Here is a 26,980-nt window from a genome sequence, read left to right on the forward strand (position 1 = left end):
GAGGTCTGTGTTGGAATAGTTTTGGATTCTTTAACTCGATTAAGAACCATCGGCAGGAGCAAAGGGTCGTTGGTTCCTTGATAAGAAAAAATGGCTCCATACAAGACAGTTGAATCTATGAAGATGCTATTGCTACTACTGCACTCTGTTTTGAAACTGCTTCAATTAGATTCTGTCTTTATGCTGTATCTCAACAAGAGAAGTAAATTCCAAATAAAATGCAGATTCTGTTCTTCAAGATGAGTGAATTTAAATTCCAAATAAAACACAGATTCTGTTTTTATGCTGTATCTCAACAAGAGAAGTACATTTAAATACCAAATAAAATACAGATTCTGTTTTTATGCTGTATCTCAACAAGAGAAGTAAATTCCAAATAAAATACAGATTCTGTTTTTCAAGATGAGTGAATTTAAATTCCAAATAAAATACAGATTCTGTTTTTATGCTGTATCTCAACAAGAGAAGTAAATTTAAATACACGGACAGTTGAATCTATGAAGATGCTATTGCTACTACTGCACTCTGTTTTGAAACTGCTTCAATTAGATTCTGTCTTTATGCTGTATCTCAACAAGAGAAGTAAATTCCAAATAAAATGCAGATTCTGTTTTTCAAGATGAGTGAATTTAAATTCCAAATAAAACACAGACTCTGTTTTTATGCTGTATCTCAACAAGAGAAGTACATTTAAATACCAAATAAAATACAGATTCTGTTTTTATGCTGTATCTCAACAAGAGAAGTAAATTTAAATTTCAAACAAAATACATTTAAGTCTAATTTAAACAGACAGTTGAATCTATGAAGATGCTATTGCTACTACTGCACTCGGTTTTGAAACTGCTTCACTTTAATTAAAGCATCACTTTAATTTTTATTGAATTTTGTTAAACAATGATTAACTTAAACAATTAATTTTCGGGGAAAAAACTATTGAAATAGTGATTGTTACTGGTTGCTACTTTCGCACTTATTATTCGTTGTTTCAAATGTAAGAGAAGAGCAATTTGCTGGAAAAATATTTCATATTCCTTGTTCTGCAGTTTGTTTGTTTATTGATGGATTGTTAACTTTTTCTATTAAAGAAGGATGTTGCAGTGCAATAGTGTTCTATTTAACATCTTTCAGTTTATCACTAAACAACAAGCGTTAAAAAAATTTTAATAATGGTTGAAAGATTGATTTAAGCATTGAAAAATAAATTTAAAGTATTTATTTATTCTATTTTCTTTTGAAATAATAGCAATAGTAAACTGTTTCTATTATTCATTTGCACATTCATTAAAACACTAAACTGCTTTTTCCTAAACATTTTTCTCAAAATAAAATGTAATTTATAACACCCGATACGATTTGTTAAATATAATAAAGTAGTTGCCAAATTGAAACTTAGTTCTCTTATTTCTAAATATCTAGAAGTATTAATTCTTTTTAATTAAATTTTTTAATTAAAAATTAAATATTACTGGAAATATTAATTAAAATTTAATGTGCTAAATTGTCCCTTTTGGATAGAAAAAGTTATTTATGGATAAATTCAGCTACAATTTATGACAATTGAAGCATAATTATAAATTTATTTTGAAATCTTTATTGTGAATTAAATTTAAGCTTAATTGTTGTTAGAATTTAAAGATTAAATCTGTGCTAAAGTTACAACTTTTAAGAACTATCCTAAAAAGAAAGACAAATAATGAAAAATTAAAGTGAAATCATGCGTTTCTCTTCAATTAATATACAATTATAAATGATTCAGTTTGTATATTTCATAAGAAAGTAATTCTTTTATTGGAAAATTTTGTAACGAAATTTATTGTAGAGGCAAGTAAAAAGCACCAAGAAACAAGTAGGGTCAAAGCTACCGGAATATGGTACAGTTTACAGTATTTCTGGCTGAATTGAAACACCGAAGAACTCGATAATTTTTATCGAGTTTGTTTGGTAATAATTTTAGTAAAATAAACAATAAAATACGGCTTTATAATATGTGAGAAAGTTTGGTAAATGTGGTAAAATTTGGTAATTTTATCGTGATACCTTAGAACCTGGCATAAAATCCGTTCAATTTACTTGTATTGTATGTGTGGTAATAAAAACTATATAAATATTATCAAATACCAATTAAAGTAATCAAATTTTATCACATGCATTAAATTTTATCACATAATATAAAACTATATTTTATTGTTAAGTTTACCAAAATCATTACCAAAGCTCTTCGGTGAAAATTACGAAGTTTTTCTTGTGTTCCCATAGAGTCAAAAACAGGGTAAATTGTACCATGTTCTGATACTTTTTACTTTACTTTTTTTCTCAGTGTTCTCAAGTCTGCTAAAAGGACTTTGATAACACATTTAAATTCTTTTTTTCAAACATGTCTAAATAAAATTTTCTACCAATATGGTTTATCTTAGCTTTCTCTATAGTGAGAGCTGAACTGTCCGCCATTATGGAGCAAACAAGTGCTCTAGTTACGTAGTGTTAACATTAGCGTAGGAGTTTGAAGCCCATTGAGATACTTAAAATTATTGATATGGGTAATTGTGTAGCGATGAATTAGGCAAATAGTTTTAAAAAATGGCTTTATAATTGTGGGGGGAGGAGTATTAGACCATGTCAACCGTCATCTATGAAAAGGTACCCCGACATAGAGTCGAGTTAACACGTCTTATATACTAGTGAATTGTAGTTGTAATTTTGTAGTGGTAGATACGCTACAGTACTCTCCCACCAGAATTATAGCTATGATAGAATTCGATGAATGGATGCCACTAGTTGATTCATTGCTGTTTTGTGCAAAGCCGGGAGAGCTTTATTAAGATCACCGTACTTTTTTGAGTGCTGAATGTGAGAGGTGTATTAACTTCACGGTTGTAGTCGCTCCTGTGTTGCCGTTAGCAGTCGAGTGTATGCAAACCAACGTTGTGTGTGATCGAGATGAGACTGAGTAGCAACAGCGTGAGGAGGTGGATAATGATGCAGTCACAAGTAGCAAGTCAACTGTTCAATGTGGACCATCCAACGAAGTAGGCGTTACTGCCGATGAAGGCGTATCCAGATCAAAGTGGGCGTTTTTGCCAAGGTAGGCGTGTTCACATCACGTCCGGGTCACCAATGTGGGGAGAGTAGTTACAGACCATGTCAACCTTCATCTATGAAAAGGTACCCCGACATAGAGTCGAGTTAACATGTCTTATATACTAGTGAATTGTAGTTGTAATTTTGTAGTGGTAGATACGCTACATAATGTTAAGATTTCCATCAGATCTTGAAAGAAGTAAGAAAGGGGTAATAAACTGCAGAAGATATAACTATATCAAGTTGGAAGTGGAGCTCGCTTATGTGAAGTAAATACTCATTTATTTATAATTTATTGAATTTATTTACTTATATATGTAGCATATAAACGATCTTAAGTTGTTAGAATTCGTTTCTGAATGCTTGTATTTGTCTGTTTTTTTAAAATAAATAAGCGAATAACTTTTCGGGGTTACTTGAATTGTTCAGTTCTTACTATATACAAAATACAAGAATTTTCCTTGAAAATTGCATTTATTAAGTATATATTTATTTAAATACGACCTTTAATCAACATTTAGCAAATTTACGTAAAAAGTTTGAGTGTTTGTGTGGTATAAAACCAAGTAAATAAAGGCAGGAGATGGGCTGAATAAGTATTCGCAAAACTTATCTCAGACGGAATCGCCAAGTTCTGTATTCACTTTAAGTATTTTCTTTTGTTTCGTTAAAAATACATATTATATGTTTCTAATAGTATTTTGTTTTGATTCACAATATGTCAGATAGTTACTTGTGGTAATATATTGCTGAAAGTACAAACGGTTTGTTTAGACTTAATAGAAATCTATTTAATATGTGATCTTTCATACGTTGTTGGATCTATAGCAGTGGTTACCAACTGGCGGTCCGCGGGCCTCATCCGGCCCGCAAAGACTTTTTTTGTGGCCCGCGAACCAAAATATATTAGTTATCATTTTTTTGTGGAAAATTTTCATAGAAAAGTTATATATTTTAGCATATTTGTAGCACATTTGATATCTGTTGTACATCAATTGTTTAATACACAGGTGCGCATTAAAGTTATAGTAGCCAGAATTTTTTAATATGCAATTAAATATTTTTAAAAATTCACTTTTTATTTTAATTTGTAATTCAATACATTTGTTTTGTATAACTTGATAAAAAATCTGACAGTAATATTTAATGCTCCTTCAGACATAAAAGAGTCCTGTATAAAATTTTGATAAAGTTGTGGCCCGCCATTTGACTGGTGTTTTTAATTGCGGTCCCCAGCCTCGTGCTAGTTGGAGACCCCTGATCTATAGTATTGTTTTTTTCCTTTCTTTGAAATTCTTGTGTAAAATTTCTGAAAATTTCTGTAGCAGAAAAGTTAATGGGAGCATGTTAACAAAATTCAAACTCTGAATCTTTTAATATGATTTATGTATGAAAATATAAAGAAGTATTTCAAATTTCCTTACAGGTTCATTTTTAAGAATCTCAACTTAAATTAAATAGGAAAGATGGTAAAAAAAAAGAAAAAAAATTAAGGCCTGATGCTTTTCCACATCCTTAAAAAATTCCTCCGAAAAGACTGAAATGGATAAGTTGTCCAAAACCAGGATCAATTTTAAATAAACTTAAATCTAATGCAAATATAAATTAACTGATTCTTCTCGATTTTCTGGGATTTTAATATTTTATAATTATAAACTGTTTTTATCTAGTAATGAATAATATTTTTATTTTAAATAGCAATAATAAAAAATTTTGTAATGAATTTGTTCAAGTATTGAAAAAAAGTTTACACAAAATATTGTAAATCGATGTACATAAACACGCTTTTCATCGAATGACGAACCAGTCTGTCTCTCTAATTCTGGCGTAGCAATTGCTGTAACTATTTAAAATGCATCATGCGTCATCCAAAAACCATGGCAGCCGGTGCGTCATAAAATCTTTATATAAAATATAACCTTTTAAATTTTGACTAACAAATGTCGAAATGAAATTTTCTACCATAGATCACAGTTTATTTTTAGCTACGACTGTAACTATTTTTTTTCACACGAAATAAATCTTTCCGAACATTTATTTTTATTCATTTCGGTTAAGTTTATGAAACTTTTGGAGAGTTATAAATTAGAAATTTACTTAAAATGAAAGACGGAGAAAATATGCTAATCTAATATTTTTTGCAAGATTAAAAAGTTTTTAAAAGATTGCTAAAAAAAATTTATAATGTTTAAAAAAAAATGTTCCTGCTGCTATAAGTGCTTTTTAACACATTTTAAAAAAATATCTTATTCTACTCGCCATCAAAATTTTTGATAAAAACAACATTTAGTGCTGCCATCTATAAAACAAATTTACAAATAATATCAATTATAAAATTTCAAGAACTATTTTAATTTTATTTCACGCCCAAACAGGCGGAGGGGGGAAGAAAATAAATGAAAAAATTCTCAGAAAATTATAAATAACTTAATTAAAAGCAAAGTATCGTACAAGGAGTTTCCTTTGCCTTTGGATGAACATTGGTAATCTAAACTCAAAATTGGGTTGGCTGTTCAAAAACGGTAATAAAATAAAATGATGACAGCAACGATTTGATTTTACGTAACATGCAAATAAACCCTGCAAATATTTTTCAATATCATCATCAATAGTGTTAATGATAATGCATTATTGTTATTTACGCGACTAATGATATTGTATTTTCACGAATAGAAAGATTTTTAAAGAAACTTGAGCACCAAGTTGAACCAGGAGCAGTGTTCATATGTTTTCGCTTCAAGTATAAATAAAAAAATTATGAAAGATAATCTCTTTTTATGCATTTTATCTTTCATAACAGTTTTAATTATTATTATTATTGTTGTTGTAATTTCAGCAGCGTAGCAGCGACTTGGGTTTAAAAAGAGTATTACCTCGGTTCCTTCGTTTAAGCTAAAAAAAAAAAAAATTAAAAAAAAATAGTTTGATTGTATGTAACTCTAATCTTAGAAGCTTAAAAGCCTTTTATTATAACTATCAATTGTAACCCGAATTCGACTATTGTGATTTTTTTCATGACTTATATGAAAAAATTACACAAAACGTTATTTTAGGAGCTGAAGTTAGAAGTGAAAATAAAATTTAATCAACAAAACTATGAAATTTTTTTTAAGTACTTTCTTCGCATTCATAGTATAAAAGAATTGTTTTAAATGCTTATATCTTGAGCAATTTTTGACGTCAAAAACCCAACCCTGTTTGGAGCTATTTTGAAACAGTTTTCCTCAATTTTGAAAAACACTTTTTTATATTGTGTATGATATATATAAAATTTTTAATTTTCTAATATCAATGAGTAGTTCCTTATCTCTGTAATAACTGCTAAATTATAAATTTATTTATAACATTTTCTTAAATTAATGAACGAAATTATAAATCCATAAGAAGAAGTATTCTTAGTATAAGTTTCTCTCAGTTTCCTAATTTCATTTATGTTTAATTCGGAAGTGATTTTCTTTTCCGAAATATGTATATGCAACATTTTCAAATAATATAAACGTGAAGTTCAGTACTTAAACATAGAGGTTCATTACTTATTTTAAAAAAACACATTTTTATTTTATTCCGTTTTCTATTCAAAAAGTAAAATTTTCTTTGGAATATTTAGATTTTTATTTGATATCCTAAAACTAGTTCGAAAGAGATGAGGAAAATATTTATTTATAGATATATTTATCATTTTTCATACGACTTTATATATTTATGTCTGGAGATTTCCTAATATAATATTTTTGCGGTTTAAGATAAAAAGTTTTTTAAATGGGGTTTTAAGTTTTTTTTTTTTAACTATCCAGATATTTATTTGTGTTGTTTTTTACTGTTGTGTAATTAGGTGCAATATATATGCTTTTCTAAGGTTTTTACATTTGTATTTAATAATTTATTTAAATTTCGCAGAAATTTATAAAATTAGTCAAAACATTTAAGAGTTCTAATTAATTCATACTAAATAACCAATATTTTTTTTATATTACTTTTAGTTTTGAATTCTGTAACCCAATCCAAGCTTACATAACATTGTTTACTAATTTTCAAAAGCAGTTTATCAAAATGCTATTATTTCGAGTCTGATTGATTACGCTTTAGCCAAAACTTCATGAAAATACATAGATTCAGTCATTTGGGTGTTTTTATAATTTTTTCAATGTATTTAGTTGCTTCAAATGAAATCTAGATACTAAAAGAAAAAATATTCGAGAGAGAAATACGTTTGTCAACAAAATTGGATATACAAGTTTAAGTCAAATTATAAAACTTGAAACAACTGTGTCTTCAAAAACTGAAATTTATAATGGGATCTCTATCAACTCGAAAAGAAGACTACTTATACACAACTAACTGACCTATATGACCTGTGAATATAGATTCATTTCGATAATTTAAAAGTAATTAGATAATAATTAAAAATTTTCCTGACTTAGATCATTTTATTTTCATGAATTTTTGCACTTATTAGTTAATATAAAATACTTTAATAAAATAATTGCGCTTAAACTTTAAAAAAATTCTTTTTCAGTTTAAATAGTTATTAGTTCATTAGATTACTAACACTAGTACCGCCAACGGGCTATTTATTAACAAAGCATCAACTGTGAAAAATTCATATTCATAAAGTTAAAATTTATTCCTTTATATTAATTAAGGATTAAAAAATATTTAGTTACATTCGAATGAATATTTTATTCGCATTAAATTCGAATTCAATTAGCCAAATCGAACCGGTCGTCGACCCTTAGACTTAGAGTTGTTATAAAACATATTTTCTTACTTTTTTTTTCAATATTTCGAATTCATTTAGGTCAAAATAAGTGAAAAGTATTATATTTAAAATTTTAATAATTTATTGTTATGAAATACAACATGTAACACTGGTGTCTTCTTCTGCGTTAGAAGTGAAATGTTCCGAACACGGCTCACTTTAAAATAATAATTTTTTAAAGTTTCATTTACTTGCAGTTATTTAGATCTAAGAGAAGCAGTTATTGCTCATTTAAATTTCCAAATCAATTTTTGATAATTTTTTCAATATAAATGAAAAATTAATTTCAAACTACGTTTTTGGGTCTTATATTTCAGTACAAATATAATTACAATAATTTAAAAGATTTTTTTAGTAATTATTAGACTGCTTTTTATAATTAAAAAATACCAAAATACATTTTTACTTGTAATTATAGTGTCAGAAAAAAACATATCTAACAGGGACACCAGCATTCCATCTGCGTCAAAGGGTTAATTCATTTAATTTTTAAAGCCGTATTTTTACCAATGATTTTTTTCTGTGCAGTTACTTTCGAATGCTTGTTTTTCGTTCCCCCTCCCCCACCCCCCGTTTTCCTTTAACATATCTGTTAGTTTACGTTAAATAAGAACTAGTTGTTACCTAGTTGTAACCTATATTAATCAGATACGTATGCTAATAAATTTATCACGTATGCTAATAAATTTATCACATTTATAGTAACATTATCTTCAAAATATGTAGGAAATCAGGCAGCTTGCGAAGCTTTTATTTTATTCAAGAGATTCTTTAAGCCTGATTGGATATTCAACTACTTATTCAAAGCTATTAAATTCAAGTCCAGTATTTAAACTTTCACTTCCATTTTTTTAATATCCTTGGGTGTAGACCTTGATTTTTTTTTTTTTTATTCATCAAAGATCTGTTGTTGAAATGAACAGGAAAACGACGATAGATTTTCAAGGTTGTTATGAAAGATGACAATTTTATTCATTTACGTCATTTTGAAACATAGAATACGTCATTTTGAATATTCACTTAAAGAACTATCTCGTGTATCAAATATGGATGCAAACAAATGGGAAGAATGCCCAACCTTTTCCGAATTGTTTTGTGCAATAAAAGATTACCTTATGAAACGTTTTGAGAAAAATGAATTTATTAACTCTACCCCTGTAATCCAATATATTTACAATATTACTCTCATTGATATATTTTGTGTTATTCTTTTCTCATTCGGCTGGAGTTATTTGAGAAAACTTTTGATAGAAAAATATTTTAAGGTAAGGGACTATTTGTTTATTTTTTATCTGAGCTGTTTCTTTAACTTTTTTTGTTTGAATTTTAGACACAGAATTCATAAATCTAAGCGAGTAGGGGAGTGGTTTCCCGCCCACTGTTAATTTCATATGCATAGAATATTTTCTCAAGTCAATGGGCCATCGGACATTAATTGTTATATTAAAAAAATATTATTTTCAAAGTTTCAAGTATTTATGCTGCTGCTAACATGGTAAACAATAGTTTTGAAAATATGTTGAATACAGTAGTCATGAAATTAAGAAAAATTGGTTGAATGTTTCGATTAAACTTCATTTTAATACTGAAAAAATAATTTTTTCTATACATACAGCATTAAAGTATGTAGTCTTAAGTTTAATTTGCACAAAGAAAGAAGTTTATATGTGAAAAATTGTTCGAGTAATTACAAATTTACAAAAAAATTGGATTACGGGTAGCTCCGCTCACATGAATGTCGGGTATCACCGCCCAATTTTATTTCGTCGATAAATATACGGTTGCAAAGATTATTATTTTATTGCTTCAAATTTGAATGTTATATGCATTTTTAACAACAAATGTATGTTTTAATATTATATGAAACATAAATTTATATATTTAAAAATGCAAATTAAATATTTTTAAAATGTAATTGATATATCCAAATTAAATTTTATATTAAGAAATCATAAATATTATGATAAGCTTTTCACATAGTTATTTATTTTATTTATAGTTATTTATTAGTGAGCAAATGTTAACAGCTACTAAATTGGTTTTAAATAATTTTGTGATAAAAATGATAAATGAGGTTTATCTATTGTCAATACATTGGTCATTTTCATTTACACCTGAAAAAACAGTCAAAAAACGTACTTTTTGTAACCGGGCGGGGCTACCCGACACATTTTGAAAGGAGCTGAAAACCATGCTTTTTTAAATTTCTATTTTTTTGAGTTAAACTATTCTTCTTTTGGTTTATTCTTTTTGCATTCTTTAATTTGATGATAAAACAATAGAAACATACAAAAATATTGATTATTACTCAATATTATACAGAAATATAAGCAATACTTCTTAAGTGGGCGGGGCTACCCGACTCTCCCCTAATTATCTGCGGCCTCTCTGACTGAGTGGCCTTACTGCTGTTCCGTTCAAGTCTCTATAGTACGGAGGTTGTGGATTCGAATCCCGTCACAACACTGACTGTATCCTTGTAATGTCTTTCTCTAATTATACTATTTGCTCTCCAATTTTATAAGCTTATAAGCCGCACATAAGCCTGCATATGAATGTGTGACAATAAATAAAGTAGAACTTCTTGAATATACCCTGCTTAGACTTCGATAAATTCGAATTTAAGAAATCAGTCACTTCCTAAATACAGGATGGAAATCAATACCGGGACAATAGGAGCTTGAAGAAATTAATAATTCTCCAATGAGTTACAAGAATCCAATAATACCAAATAGAAAATAGGTTAACCCAGTGCTTTCCAAACTTTTTGTACCTGCGCCCCCCTCTTTGGAAAAAAAAATTTTGTGCCCCCCTTAATTTTTCTAACAATCCAATCTCATAAACACTTATCTGATATTGTAATTTAATTAATGGGCTACAAAATAATATACAATATTATGTATAAAAATACATAAAAAATAATTATCTATTTTAAGAAATAATAATATAATGTAATAAAAACAAATCTTACAAAAGTACAAAAAATAGAATTCAACATTAATACAACATTATAAAAATTTAATGTGAAGGGTGAGCTTGTTTTTCAGCACAAATTTCGTCAAACCATGGTATCATTGAAGATATCGCGGTTCTCAGTTCCTTTTCAATCTTTAAGCAAGATCGATACTTTGTCTTTAAGACAGCTACTGCAGAAAACCCAGTTTCACATAAGTAAGATGTTACAAAGGGCAATAAAATTTCTAAAGCTTTATTTGTTAAAGTAGGAAACTCGTCCTTTACTTGTAACCAAAACGTGACAATATTATTTTCGTGTTGAAACATCTGCTTTAATGTGCTGTCACTAGATAAGTCAATTATCATTTCCTGCTCTGCTGTCGTAAGGCCAAAATCATCATATTTTTCAATCACAAACGGGTTTCTAATCCATTCATATTTGGACATGTCAAGATCTTTAAAGTAAAGCGAGAATTGCTCCCTTAAACTGGTCAAGTGTTTATTAATAAGAACTTTACTTTCTTCTATTTCATCTGCAAGACAGGTAATTTTAAAAGTGGGAAACATGTCAAAGTTATTATTTTTCAAACTTATTATCCACAGTTCCAATTTCCTCATAAATGCAGTAACCTTGTCTTTCTGGACAAAAGCATGAATTTGAGGCCCTTGCATTGATTTATTTAAAGTACTGAGTCTTTGAAAAATATCCACTAAATACGCAAGTTTTACAAGGAATTTCGTGTCATAAAACAAGTTTGCTTCATCTCTATTATTATCAGTAAGGAATATGGCGATCTCTTCTTTTAGCTCAAACACCCTTTGAAGTACTTTGGAACGAGAAAGCCAACGTGCCTCACAATAATATAGAAGTGATGTATATTCTGAACCCATGTCATTACACAATTTTGCGAAAAGCCTTCCTCTTAATGGGCTATTTTTGATAAAATTTACAACTCTTATAATAACTTGAAATACTGTTAGTAAATCTTCACCCATATCTCTTGAAACAAGTGATTGTCTATGAATCATGCAATGCGTCCAACTTGCCCGAGGAGCCACCTTTCGAACTAGTGCCTGTAGACCAGCGTTTTTTCCTGCCATAGATGGAGCTCCATCTGTGCGTAGTCCAACACAGTTCTCCCACAGAATGTTATATTCATTGAAAAATTTATCAATCATATTAAAAACTTCACTTGCTGTAGTATTGCCTTCAATAGGTTTACAGAATAACATGTCTTCTCTAACATCAGTTTCCACAACATATCTTACATATGTAATCAAGTGTGCATCCTTAAGAACATCTGTAACCTCATCTACTTGCAACGCGAAAGAAGATAGTTTTACTTTTTCTATTAATTGATCGCAAAGATCTTCAGATATATCGGATATTCGTCTTCCCACCGTATTATCTGCAAGTGGAATGATTTTAAGTTGATCAGCATATGATTCACCTAGCATCGTAGCTACCATGTCAATAGCTGCAGGTAGCACTAAAGTTTCTCCTATTACATGGGGTTTTTTGCATTTAGCAATTCTATAAGAAACCTTATAAGACGCAAGCAATGCTTTTTGTGTAACAGACATGGTCTTTGAAAACATTTCTTTTTGTTTATTTAAATTCTCCAATTTTCTTTGGAAAAATTTTATTGTCTTGCCAACGTGATCTGCATGTACGTTTTCGAGATGCCGTTTTAATTTATTTAGTTTCATGCTGTCTGAGGCCAAAGTATTCAGACACAGCAAACACATTGGTCGTTCTTGGCCATTAATGACTTCACAAGTAAATCCAAATGATAAGTACATTGGATCATATTTTCTACATTTAGGTTTACTATTTTGGGAAGATGTTCCGCTATTTTCGTTACCTCTTCTTTTGCCGTCTGCTTCTGCTTCATTCAATTTTCTTTTCAACCCAGTTACGTATTTATCCATCTAAAAGGGTTATTATTTTAAATCAAATAAAAATACTTTATAACAGTTTTGAAAATTACCTCAATATTAATTTAGAAGTCTACCAAAGCGAGTTTGTAGACAATCTGCGTGGAAACGGTCGAGTTTAACCAACGTTTCTTAACGAAATGCCGCGTGTCTGCTCTCGTCTGGGCGCACGCATCCAGGTGTAGTCGCGTCGTCCGAGTTTGAAAAACCCCGCAGTCGCGCGCAATTGATGATAGTTCCACACCAGATGTAATGAGCTCTAACGTCGTCGAATTAACGACGACCTTGGCTCATAAGCCTTGTCGGGCTTTATTCCTTCCGGGCAAGCTTTATTCCTTCCGAAAAGACACGCCACAGATAGCAAGCAAAGAGTTACAATCACGTGATGGAAAGAGTGCAATACTTGGCGCAGTATCACAAATGTTGGCGCACTAAGTTTTTAAACAGCTTTATTTCGATATTACCGATGCGCAAATAATCGGAGCATTTGAAAGAGAGAAAAAAAATATTTTCGTTAATCATATTTCTTTAATATTATTAAATGGGTTTTTAAAACATGAGGAGTTTTTTTTCTCTTAACAAATAATTTTTAATTAAAGTACTGCCTTTATTTAAAAAAATTCAGTAGTTCTCGTCTGTACCCTTAACACTATTCCTTAAAATTTATTCATTATATAAAAAAAAAAAACGATATTCTGCATCACTTATATTTATTACTATATTCAGAATTTTTTTTTTAAATGTTTTTATTGCAAAGACCTATTTTTTAAAAAAAAAATTACTAATATACATTGTAATAACTATTGTTATTTTTTTAAAAAAAAATAATAACTTCGATACAAAAATCAGGATTTTTTTTAAATCTGCCAGGGCTTAAAATGTGAATTTGAAAATGTTGCCCTTCTTTTTTAATGAAACACAAGTTCGTTTAAAAAATTAATTTAATCTTTACGTTTTAAAAGTTTTATCACTGTTAGATAAAACAAATTGTAAAATTAAACAGATTGTCTGAAAAAAGTTCGATGCTTAGAAATAACGTTAATGTTGCAACACTTTTATCATTTTTATTTATGCTCACCAAGAGACTGCTCGAGAGGTAATATCAAATTTCGGGAAAAATAGCTTCGGGGAAAATAAAACCCGTTTTTAGTAGAACAGATTAGTTAGAAAACATATTTTTGATTAAATTTAATTACGTTTAGAATTTTATTTATATATTGAATACATTAAATTATTTATACAATAAAGATTATTTACATTATTTATTTAGAATTTTGACTTCTTTTTTTCCTGACACTTAAAATAGATATTTTCAAAAATAAACTGCTGTTGCATTTTAACTTAATACTCAACAATTTGTCTAAATATGAAATAAAATATTTATTCTAATATAAAAGCTTTCAGTTCCGAATAGAGAAAAATATAAGATTAAAAGCATTAAACTAATCAAAGAAAATAATAAAAGAGTTTAATTAGAAATTTTACTTTGTATTTCCTGTACAATCTAATTCCATAAATTACTAGGAAGTTTAAATTGTACACACAAAGAGACTAGTAGAAAAGCTTTCGAAATTATAACAAAAAATACTTAAATAAAAGAGAAAGCAATTAGAATTTTTACTTTGTACTAAATGTAGATTGAAACTAATGACGAACTTATAATTAAAATATCTTACTTTTATTTGTGATAGAAATTGCAATTTATGCAACTTTTTATGAGGTAAATTTATGCAACTATTATAGGTCAATGTATATTTAATAATTTTTATGCAGAAAACCAGTATCTTAAAAAGTAGCAGTTAAAAATATTTTACTTTACAAATAAAAGAACCATAATCATTTTATGGACATTAAGAAAATTACAATGCCCATCCATAAAAAATGTAATTTTCTTAAAAATAGTAAGTGCATTTAAAACTATATCTTTTAGCCAGCTGCAAATTAAATATATACAATCTAGATAAAGGTAAAAACAGTTGAAATTTTACAAGAAAGGTTCACGATGCTAAATCTTTGCACCACAGCCAGCTGTTAGCCTTGGCCGTCTGAGCAATTTATTCCATACCAATGCATAACATGCGCTAATTTACTGCACTAATTTACTCCTATACAACTTATCCACTTCTATGTTATGTTTTCTAAATTTGTTGCACTAAATCAAACTAATTCTACGCTTTAATATACTAGTAAAATAAAGTATTTCCAATAAAGCAACTATTTTTAAATAAAAAGAAGATAAACAAGTACTTAATGATTATATTAAATATACCTTAATTTATTTCCTAAATAGTACATAATTTGTATTCATTTTATGTATAGTAAAAGAATTATATAATTTTATTAAAAATTAACACTAAAACTACTATACACTATTTTATATTTAAATACTAAAAATATTTCATAGAATTTAATTATTCATCAAACATATAAGAATATACAAATAATTTGGTTTTTAAGCATTCCTATGTAATTCAAAAAACACAACTTCTTATGTACCATATTTTTTATTTATATATATATATTTAAAGGAAACATTTTAGAACAAGATAAATATTGGGTTTTAGTAATCAAGAGGTAAAGATATACAAAATCTTCAGAATATACAGAAATGATATCGACATTTAAAGAGAACTAAAACAAAACCGAAAGTTTACTCAACTGTTCCTTGGCGCTAAAGTATCTCGCCAAGGAAGCCAACAAAGCTTTGCAGCTATTTCAGCTAAAAATAGAATATATATTGAAATATACTTAAACATTATAAGTTTAAAGTTTAAGAAACAATAAAAACTTATGTTAAATGCAAAAAAAGTGAGCAAAAACGAGCGTAATTGATTATTAAAGCAAATAAAATATGATTATCAGAGCATGACTGAGTATCGGAAAAATTTTTAAATCAATTTTAAAATAGAAAAAGTGAAAAAAAATGTCGCCCTTTCTTGTAAAAAGTTATCGGACAGTCCCTAGAAAACTTCTCCGTGCAGCAAAATGCTCAGGACTTTCGTACCATTCTTATTTCTGAATTAAAAAGACAGACAGTTAATTGCATCAGACGATCGCAATGCTAAACGAATGGACGGGAATCGAAGCGGTCTCAGTGAACGGCAAGTTTGGGCTACAGTCACGTGACTTTATCTTGTCCACGGGTCGGGGGTTATTCTACTCTCTCTACCCAGTATTTCAACTCTATGGTCGGGGCCTGCTGCCTGCTTCTGTTTACTGAAGTTTGGCGGGAGTAGCCCCGAGAATACCCGGGATGCACGATCCGAGTGCTTGTCTAGTGTTTCCTCGCGCTCGGCTCCAAACGGGAAAGCAAGATGTTTTCGTTCCAGCAAGAGTATGGATGGATTTTTTAGCATTTATACCCGAGAAATTCGCGGCGAGGATTGTGGATTACGTATAACCGTTTTTCTGATTAATTTTTTTGACACCTATTCGACTTTTTTGGTTTGTATTCGAAAATGATATTTTGGAATCAGCTGCGTGCCCCCCCTGCAACAGTCTCGCGCCCCCCTAGGGGGGCGCGCCCCACAGTTTGGAACACACTGGGTTAACCCTATAAAGATCGGTCAATTTTCTAGACAACGGTCATAAAAGCGCATATTTTTTTATTAGCGCTATTTGATTAGTGCTGACATCTAGTTTAAAATAAGCTAACTATCTGCAAATACCTTAAAAATATCCTGATACTGCCATCTGTAGGGTAAAATGAGTAATAAAATTTTTTCCTGGCAAAAGAAATGAATTAGTTTTATTCTTATTGGCGAGTTACTACTGAACACTCCAGCCCGGAAATATCACGGGTACTAGAAATAGAGGGCGAAACCTCGCCCCGTCATTTTCACGGGAGCGAGAAGGAAGGGGTTAAAGGTTTTAATAACACAAAGAGTGGAGCGATATAGACGAAGACACAAAAACTTCGTCGATATCGCTCTCTATATAAAAATATATATAAAAGTTTCGACCGTTTAATCAAGATTATAAACTCTCATGTTTCATAGAATAATGATTTAATAGTTGTTTAATATGTCTGTACATTTTCTGTTGTGATATTTAAATCAGAATAATTTAAATTTTAGGCTTAGTGATATTTGTAACCTTTACCAAAAAACTATTTTTAAAGATAACAGTTTAAGTAAAATGAATCCACATTTTGTTCTGGAGCGAATATATAGATTTTTTCACTCCCCAAAACTTTCAATAAAAGAGTTTTTTTAAGCGAAAAATATGTTTATTTAACAATTTCCTGAAGTTCCAATACATCTGAAACTTAAATTTTTGAAATTTCATAAAATGTTAGTTTGCAACATATTTCGTTATACATACCAATTAATAATATTATTTTGATTTAATTATTTACTGGAATAAAGAATTAATTTTAATTCAGTTAAAATAAATAAACCTGAGAGAGCTAAGTTTAAGAAAGAAAATTTACCTTTCGAAAGGAAAACTGTGAAACTGAGTAACAACTACTAAGCTGTTGAAATTTTAACGCTGGTAAGATGCAGCAGCGTCACAATAGTTTTGAATAAAGCCATAAAAAAGCAGAGGGACAAAAATTAAGTTAAAAGCATGCTTAACCGTTCTTCATCCTATTTTAAGGACAATATATGCGTCTGAACCTTAAGGTTTTCCTTTTGCGGAAAAAAAATACAGGCAAGGATAGTCTGGTTGGTAGGATGTTGGGCCTATGTCCAATCATGAGTATATTCCCCGCCTGCCGATAATTCCCCGTGTAGTAAATGGTGATTGGCGTATGTTAAATTTGTCGGGTCACAAAGTCCTCCGTGTTCCCATAACAAATTGTATCTCTGGGGATACTGAATTAAAGATTAATTGTACTCTGGTTCAGGTCAAAATTACGATCTGCGGATGAAAGAATATTTGTATGAATGGGTCCGCCCTATAAACGGGCTGTGACGAGGGTGTGACTGAAATCGTATTCTTGGCACAAAATGGCGTCACTGAAAATCAGAAAATCAAGGAACACACCCTTTGCTCTGAATTTGCCAAGCAGTCTTGCTGATATTGGCAAATGACATTCGAAACAACAACTCAGCATAAATTGTTCATATTTTCTCCATGAAACTTACGGCTAATTACTTAATAACCAAATGGCATTAATTAACAGGTAAGATTCGTCATGACTCTATTTCAAGAATATAAAAAGTGGTGGCAATTATATTGTGCTATTAGTCAAATAGAGTTAATGCACAGACCATATCATATAAATTACAACGTGTCAGAATCAATACGGAAGCAAATGTGTCAGAAACGAAAACAAATCCACTAAAATCATTCTTAATTAAACAACTTACTATCAGTTTTTATTTTGGCTGTTTTGTTTTTGTTGAGTATTTGAATAAATTGACGGATTCCTATGCGTTAAGCTACTTATTCCAATGTGTAATTAATGTATCTAATAATCTATCGCTGCATTTTTTCATTAATATGTGTTTTATTGAAAGAAATATTTATATTGACATTTTTTAAATATGTAAAACCTGAAGAGAGATAAAAACTGTTTCCAATTCGAACCGTTATTATAAGGCTATTGTTACTTATTGTTAACAAGTAAAGTTACTTCTCATTTATTACTTCCTATTGTGCTGTACATTCTTTATTCCTTAGCATAATTTCTTTTTACAATAACAGTGGACAAATGAGTTTTTTTTTTTTTTAGATTTTTAAGAAAAAATAAACTTTTAAAACTCACAGAAAAAAGGGTTTATATCCATAAAAGGTGATGGTGAGGACAAAAAACAAATATGACCACGGACCGGAACTATTTTTCCACAGCACTGCCCATTCATTTTGTAATAACTCTCGAGGAAACCAATTTTCAATATAATTGATTTGCCATAACTTTGTAACTCAAAATGCAATAAGTGTCAATCAAATCGTAGTTTTTATAATAAAAAAAAATGAACATAAACCGTTCTTTTCCCTTGATCTCCAATGCTGAAAGAGAATCAACCTTAAGGGTAGGTGTGCGAAGCGAACAGGGAACGAAGCTTCGTAGTAGAAACAAAGAAACATTAATTGATTTACTTATGAAACCAAAATCTTCAGTTGCCAATAATCGAATAAAAAAAATTTTTTTGTTTCAAATAGCCGCTTGATTGCCATTTTACCCTCACTCCAACAGAAGATGCCAGGAAGTGCCAGCAAGTATTTTATTAGTTACTTGGATCTTTAATTTATATATGATAGTATTAAGTGATAAATACGGACTTTTAAAAAAGCCAAGAAATTGGCCGGTAAGATAAATAACTCTATAGTTGCTTTTAAGCAAATTAAAGTAATTAATGTATATTTACTTCTTTGTTATTTGGATTTTGATTGAAAGAATAATTAATTAATAAGAGCTAAATATTTTCGATTTGTTTTTTTCCCCGCAATATGTCTCAATACACAGAAAGGGAAGTAAACATTAAGCCGACTAAGATTTTGACAGCTCTCCAAGTCGAGAGTGTTAGGACCATATTTTCTAGATTGCGGCTACTTGATGTTCTTTATGTTCAAAAATCCGTAAAAGAAAGATATGTTTATTCAAAAGAAGTAAAATTTTTGTATCCGTTTCCGAAACTGAATTAATAATTAGCACTAATTAATTGAAATATTTGAGATCGCTCTTTCAAACTAATAAGACTGACATTCAGTTTGTGTCAATTCGATTATTAGAACTAACGATATTTAGGTTAATATCTCCTTTATTTTGCGCCCTGTACGTTATGTAAATAAAATATAAAAATAAAAAAATGCAACCACCTTAAAGTCTAAACACCTTAGAAATTTTTTATCTAATGATCAGAATTTCACCTATTAGAATGGTTTCAAAACTTCTATGGTTCCAAAGCTTAACTTTGAACATGAGAATTAATTAGTATAAGAGATATTCTTAGTTCGAAAACAGACGTAAAAACGTATTTTTTTTTTTTTTTTTTACAAAAACATAAATATTTTCCAACAGCTTTGCATTTTTGACTCTCGAAACGTGGATGACAGACGCAAACTAGAAAACATGATCCCAATAGTTCTGACAAGATGGTGAGTAAAAATTTGACCCTTTAATGTTAAATTTTATACAGTAAAATGTTTCGTTTATCTGAAAACAAAAAAAGGTGGCAATTACTTTACACCAAAGTTGTGTTCTACTACAGTGTTCTCCAACCCCACGGTCCGCGGACCGGTACCGGTCCGTGGATTAAATGGTACCGGGACGCCCATTTCATTTTGAAACTGAATTTAAATTCCTAGGTTTATACCCCAAATTAAAAATATCTGTGTTCCATTAAAATTTTATTTATTTAAAAAAAGGGGCCCCCGAAGGTAGTGACGTAATTTTTCTAATGTTTCAAAAAGTAAAAAAAAAAAAAAAAGAAACCCATCGCAACTATTTTCTCTTTCAATTAGTTTTAATAAAAAAAAATCAATCGTCATAATTGTAAATATCATAAATAAAACACAAAAGCGTGGCGCGAAATTTACATTGGAACTAATTAAGAACTTCGTCTTCTCTCCTGATCGTGACGTCACACACAGCGAGAGTGAAGTGTAGTAAGGCTATATAGAGAAGCTGACTCGTCCGCCATTTGACCACGTGACCATGATTACTCTCTACTGTTTTGTGTGCTTTATGCGGTTTTGTTTGTTTTTTGTAAAGAGAAGGTGTGTATCGCTCGTCTTCTCTCTGTTCTTCGGTACTTTCTCATGTTTAACAGTGCTTGGTGTGTGTGTATTGTGTTTGCTCAATTTTAACCCATAAAATAGCAAAAATAAGTACGAAACAGACATCGTTTGAAAGTTTCCTTGGGAAAAAGAAAAGGCTCAGTGAAGAGGCAGAAGAGCCTTCAACATCAAAGGAAACATGTCCCTTTTAACAGACAATACCATGAGTCCTACTTGAAATAACGTTTTGTCGGGACAGGTGATTCTCACAAACCTAAACCGCTCAGCATAGTTTGCGGCGACCAACTCTCCAATGAATCAATGAAACCTTTGAAACTGCTACACCACTTGAACGCCAAAAATCCTGGATCAAACGACAAGTCCCTGGTTGTAAATGGCAAGTTTGAAAGAAAAAAACGCGAACATGAAAGACAGAAGAAATTTATGAGGGCCACCACATAAATAAAGGAGAATGCACTAAGAGCATCATATTTGGTTGCTAACCGTATTGCTAAAGGTAAAAAGACATTCACTATTGGTGAAGAATTAATCTTGCCCGCCACTAAAAACATTTGCTGTGAACTTCTAGGAAAGGCTGCGGCGGAAAAGATAGCACGTGTGCCTTTGTCGGCTAGCACTGTGACTAGGAGCATTGAGGAAATAGCCGAAGACGTTGAGACGCAATTGTTGGAGAGGATTAATGCATCACCGTGGTACGCACTCCAGGTTGACGAATCTATCGATATCGACAACAAGGCAATACTACTTGTTTATGTGCGTTATTTATATCAGGAGGATGTGCATGAGGATTTGTTATGTGCACTATCTTTACCAACCAATACCACAGGAGCATAACTGTTCCAGTCACTGGGTGGTTATATATCAGAACAACTAAAATGGTCCTTTTGTGTAGGCATATACACAGACGGAGTTGCTGCCATGACCGGTCGACTGTCTGGTTTAACTGCTCGGATCAAGGAAGTTGCACCTGAGAGTGAATTTACACATTGTCTCATTCACAGGGAAGTGCTAGCAGGCCGAAAAATGTCACCGGAATTTAACAGCGTATTGATTGATGTCGTTAAAGTTATTAACTACATCAAAGCATTCGCCCTTAACTCGCGCCTGTTTGAGCAGCTTTGTGAGGAGATGGAGGCAGAGTACAGATGCCGTCTGTTATACACAGAAATAAGATGGTTATCCAGTGGAAAATCGCTACTCAGAGTATTTGAATTGCGAGAGCCATTGCAAAAATTTCTCTTAAAAAAGAAGTCACCGATGGCAGCACATTTCAGTGACAAGGTATGGGTCATCAAACTGGCTTACCTGTGTGACATATTCAACCTGCTGAATGAACTCAATCTGTGCCTTCAGGGGAAAATGACAACTGTTTTCAAGTTGGCAGACAAAGAAGCTGCATAGTAGTAAAGCTATTTTTCATACTTTTTCTCATTATTTAGTATTAATTTAGATCAAAATAAGTTAATGATATAGCAGTTAGAATTTTAATAATTTATGGTTATGAAATAAGGATAGATTTTAGCAGATACATCAACACATGTCCCTTTTCATTGCATATAAGGGCAGACGTCTTAGTTCTAAGCAATAATTCTTCAAATTTGCATTTATTTACACTTATTTGTGTATAAGAGAAACTTTAATTCATCTTGAAATTTCTTTAATTTATAAAATCAATTATTGATATATTTATGAAAGAAATACTAAGGGAAATATGAATGAAGAAAAATGCGAACTCATTTATTTTGCATTTTATATTTCAGTACAAATCTAATTCCAATAATTTAAAAAATTTTAGTGACTGTTTGACTGTTTTTTATAATTAACAAATATCAAAATATATTTTTACTTAGAATTTGAGCGTCCTAAACAAATATATTAAAAGGGCACCTAAGTCTCATATGTGCCAAAGAGTACACGCTTATATGCAAAAACAGCAATTAAGGAAACTTTAGGACAATAATTTGTTCAAAACAATGTTAAGATATTTTTTATCATGTTCTAAATATTGTTACCTTTAAGCTATTATTTTATTACTTTATTATATGCTATTATTGTACATATATGGGTGATTCTCACGAAATACGACAATTTACAGTCTCAAGCTCCAAGATCTAATACTATACTACTAAAAGAAATTTTTTTTAAAATTTTAATGAATAGCATTACTGTTAGCATTTTAAAATGACTTTGAACTAACATTGACTGTTTTGTATATTTAAAAAATTTTGTTGAATTTCAAAATGTCACAAACAATATTTCCAATAATAACTAGCTTCAAAACTTCCCATAAATTTTTCAATATCTAATTTTTTTTTATCTCAACCGTTGTAAGCTATTTCTAAAATATACGCAGAGGGTATTATTTACAAAAACTTTGTTTAAAATATTTTTTTCTGTCAATAATTTGTTTGTCACATGAAAATCAGTCATTTTCCTGGCTACTTTTATTTAGTGATTTTTAACCAAAATAGCTAGCACCAGCAATCAATATCCTATGTTAATAGAGTGATTAGATACCATCCTTTTTGAACATGTCTTCTTGCATGAATAAAGAACCAACTTTTTGGTTCAAAATCTATTTCAAAAAATTTTTCAAGGGGAGTAGGTTTTTATGTTGTCATTTTCCTGTCTTCTTGAAAAAATTAATAACATAAACTACATAGATTTATCTGAGTTATTTCAAGAAATCCCGCTTTTTTCTGCGGAATGTAAACGTCTTAGGTCAAAATGTTAAATTAAAGTTAAATGCTATAAAATGGCGAATTTGTCATTATCCTGGCTGTCATTTTCCTGGCTTATGAATGTCACGACATTAACGTGTTACCAAAAATTTTTTTAAACAGTATACTGTAAAGAGGGAAAGCAAATTTCAACCTAATACCAAGTTTATGCATCATTGTAATATGCTTGAATGTAATCAAAGTTATTCATTTATTTAATGATTGATTATTATACACAATTTTATTCTGTATATATCAGCAGCAAAAACATTTTTTAATCTTTCTACAGTGAATAAAAAAATGTATTTAAGTAATTCATGGTCCATCTAACATAAAGGCTTAAGTTGCGTTACTTACCAAGCTTAAAATGACTGTTTTTTAAACTTCTAAGCTAATAGGTCATTTTCCTGACATTTAAAATTCGGTGAATTTCTATTTTTTTTTTCTTGAGCAAATGTCAATAAACTACACTACTGTCTGTAATATATAAAAATATAACTAAATAAATATACAATTATTAGATTATTATTATTACAAAAAAATGTAGATTATTTTGAAGACTTTAAATTTGAAGAATTTTTTTGGTCCGAAGTGTCATGTTTCCAAAGAATCACCCATATGCTATTATTTTATACATTTTTTTATATTTTCAGCTTATCCTTCAAATAATCTAATGAGTGGACATTGACTCATTAGCTGAAGAAGATGAGAATATGATGTCACGGAAAAGCTAATCCAAAAAGGGGATAAAAAGCTCTCTTTGTTATATGAAGTTAAGTAAAAGGTAAAGATATTATTAATTTGAAGTACAATGGAATAAAATTTCATAACAATTTAGTGTTATAATTTTGTCTATTTACGATCAATTATTATTTGGAATTTTTTTTACGAGAAACTATATATTAAAAATTTCAAAAATTTAATTTTTACATATTTCGACAGTATACGCATGTCAGAACAAGCTTCATGCAAATAAAAATATAAAACTTTTTAATGATATAATTTTTTATTGTATTTTCTAATTCTTCGAAATAGAATTTTCTATATATCATTTTTCATCATTTCCCATATATATATATATATATATATATATATATATATATATATATATATATAAAATAGTATGCTACATTTTTTATTAACTAATTTATATTTTTACCTTGTGCAAATCCAATTTGGGCAAATCAAGTTTCTCTTTTTTTTCTTAAAAAAAAAAATCAATGTTAATTTTCTAAAAACATTAAAATTGTATAATTAAATAACAGCTTCATTAATTATAAACTTTAAATTATCCAGTATAATATTATTACCTTACGCACACCCAATTTCGGGCCAATCCAAGCTAACTAAGTTAATCAAAAGCGCTTCAGCACTGCAGCAAGAACTTGACATAAAAGATCCCTCTATTTCCGCTTCTGTATTTATCAGGGCTCGAAAAACCACCCGTCCTCGGCGGTCAAAAATTCCCCGCAGACAACGAATTTCTCGAATCCGACGTCCGCGCAGACGACTATTTTCCCGTTAATGTTCGTGATACATTTTCAGTTTTTGTTATCTTACAAGAGTCTAGCACTTCACTTCTAAAATGACCCTCTAATCTAGAAATACAGCAACATACTGAGTATGGTGGAATTGATGTTTTCGCTGTCTGGGAGTACTGGAGCTCTTGAAAGGGGCTTCTCAGCAATGAACTTAGAAAAAAACACATTACGTACTGGTTTTAAACAAGTAGCGTTATAAATGCAATTATGAACATCTACCTAAATGGAAAACCCCTTTCAGATTTCTGTGCAGAAACCTTTGTAAATCATTGGCTTAATTGTGGAACTGGCAAACGTCATATTTGATTCATTTGAAAAACGCAGTACCCTCGGATAAATTAACATTCCAGATAACTTGACCTTTGTCATTTAATTTATTTCATAAAAGAAAGAAATTATTTCATAAAAGAAATACTAGGTTACTATCAGTAACCTAGTATTTCTTATATTACTGTATAATGTAATCCTAGTAACTACTAATTCATTGTGCAATTTATATAAATGTTTGTAATAAATGAGAGAAAATTATATTTTTATTTATTTAGAAGCGACGGGTTAGTTTCAAAGGAGGACGGGTATATAGTTGGACAAGCCGTCCTCGGGGACGGGTAAAATTTCTGAGTTTTTTCGAGCCCTGGTATTTATATTTTGTAATCTGGCAATCTTATTACGAAAATGTTTTGAATCATTCTTTGAAGATTCCGGTAAGAGTAAGTTCATTTGAATTATATATATATATATATATATATATATATATATATATATATATATATATATATATATATATATATATATATATATATATATATATATATATATATATATATATATATATATATCGATCCACAAATTCAAATAGGTGAATAAAAAACTTACAGTAGAACATGGTGTCGTAAAACACGTAGAGAAACGAAAAAATAGCGAAATATTTAAGCAGACTTGGAAAGTCACACTGGTAGAAAAAACATCCAAGTATATTTCAAATTTGCTAACTACCAAATACATTTAGACACTCTGAACAGTCTAAAGTGACATAAAAATGATTCTCGACCGCATACTCGAAGATGCCAGTTGTCTATGATGTCAGCGAAAGCAATGACAATCCACGGTATACGATCCTCGTTTTATCCACAGGTACTATTTCTTTAAAATTACTTCATATGAAAAAGTCAGACGGACAGAGATCTGGTGAACGTGGAGGTCATGCACCGGGTTACTTGAATCCAATCCCTTCCCTTTTGAGTATCACAGCGAGGTGCAGGGGGCTTCATTGTGCATGAACCACACGCAGTATGGCATTAAACACTCCAAAAGTTTGCCGTAAGAGGGTTCAGTACTGTTGAATCAATGACAAATAGACCTACAGCCAGGGCTGACCTAGAGACTAAGGTATCTTAGAAGTCACAGGTTCGGGCCTGAAGATCTTCTGAGCTTCAAGCGAATAGTACACTAACAATCAATTTTAAAAAGTCAAAAGCCTCATCTGATTTCCATCTTTCATTCTTTCTAGATCAGGAGCCTAAATAAATTTTTCTTGGATTTTCAACCTTACAACTGGTATCTTGAGTTCGCCCGTCGTATTTCGGTATACCCTCTATATTCACTTAAAAAGTAAGATTACAAGGTCATCAACTAAAATTTCAGCGTCCCTTTTCAAAAATTTTTTTTTTTTCAATTCTAACTCAGAAAACAGTAATATATAATATTAAAATAAAAAAAATATTAAATATTAATAGAAAAATATTGATTAAATTTTATTATTTTAGGCATGCTCACTAAAAGAAAGTTGTAAAAGTTTGGGTAACTACAACCGATAGTTTGGATTCATTCTAGTATTGGAAAGAGCTGTTTTGCCATAATTTAAAGCTTCTTTATCATAGACTGTGTTTGCAACTTGATTTTAACAAATGTTAAATGTAAGTTTTAAATCCTTACATGCTGTGTAAATATTGTATAAAATATTTTGTAATTTCTTAAAAAAATAAAAATTAAGTTTAATGTGTAATTATTATAATTTTCTAATTTGAAATTATAATTTTCACTTTTTCCCTTTGTTGAGAATATAAAAAATTAACAGCTTAACAGTCTATACTTAAATCTACATAAATCTTACATTTTATACTTTCGGGAACATGATTAAATTGCTTGACATTGAAACACGTTATTTTGTAATTTATCTCTGAAATATTATAAATTCATCGAAAACAAATTTATTATGGAATATCGATTGAAATTAGGATAATAAAATTTTGTATAGGATTTTCACGTTTAAATGTTCAGAATATCAAATAACTATG

General features: G+C 29.9%; 1 protein-coding gene across 1 annotated transcript; it reads left to right on the plus strand.

The window, feature by feature from the left end:
* Window positions 1–8,807: 8,807 nt before the first annotated feature.
* Window positions 8,808–26,685, plus strand: LOC147807759 (uncharacterized). The gene is made up of 4 exons (XM_087165602.1): window positions 8,808–9,105; window positions 19,704–19,780; window positions 23,796–23,926; window positions 26,450–26,685. The coding sequence occupies exons 1-3, from the start codon at window positions 8,887–8,889 to the stop codon at window positions 23,809–23,811; spliced, it is 312 nt and encodes a 103-aa protein (XP_087021728.1). The 5' UTR covers window positions 8,808–8,886; the 3' UTR covers window positions 23,812–23,926; window positions 26,450–26,685.
* The last annotated feature ends 295 nt before the right edge of the window (window positions 26,686–26,980 follow it).

Source organism: Parasteatoda tepidariorum, chromosome 6 (assembly GCF_982258835.1).
Source record: "Parasteatoda tepidariorum strain Cologne lab strain chromosome 6, Ptep-v5.0, whole genome shotgun sequence".
Lineage (NCBI taxonomy): Eukaryota > Metazoa > Arthropoda > Arachnida > Araneae > Theridiidae > Parasteatoda > Parasteatoda tepidariorum.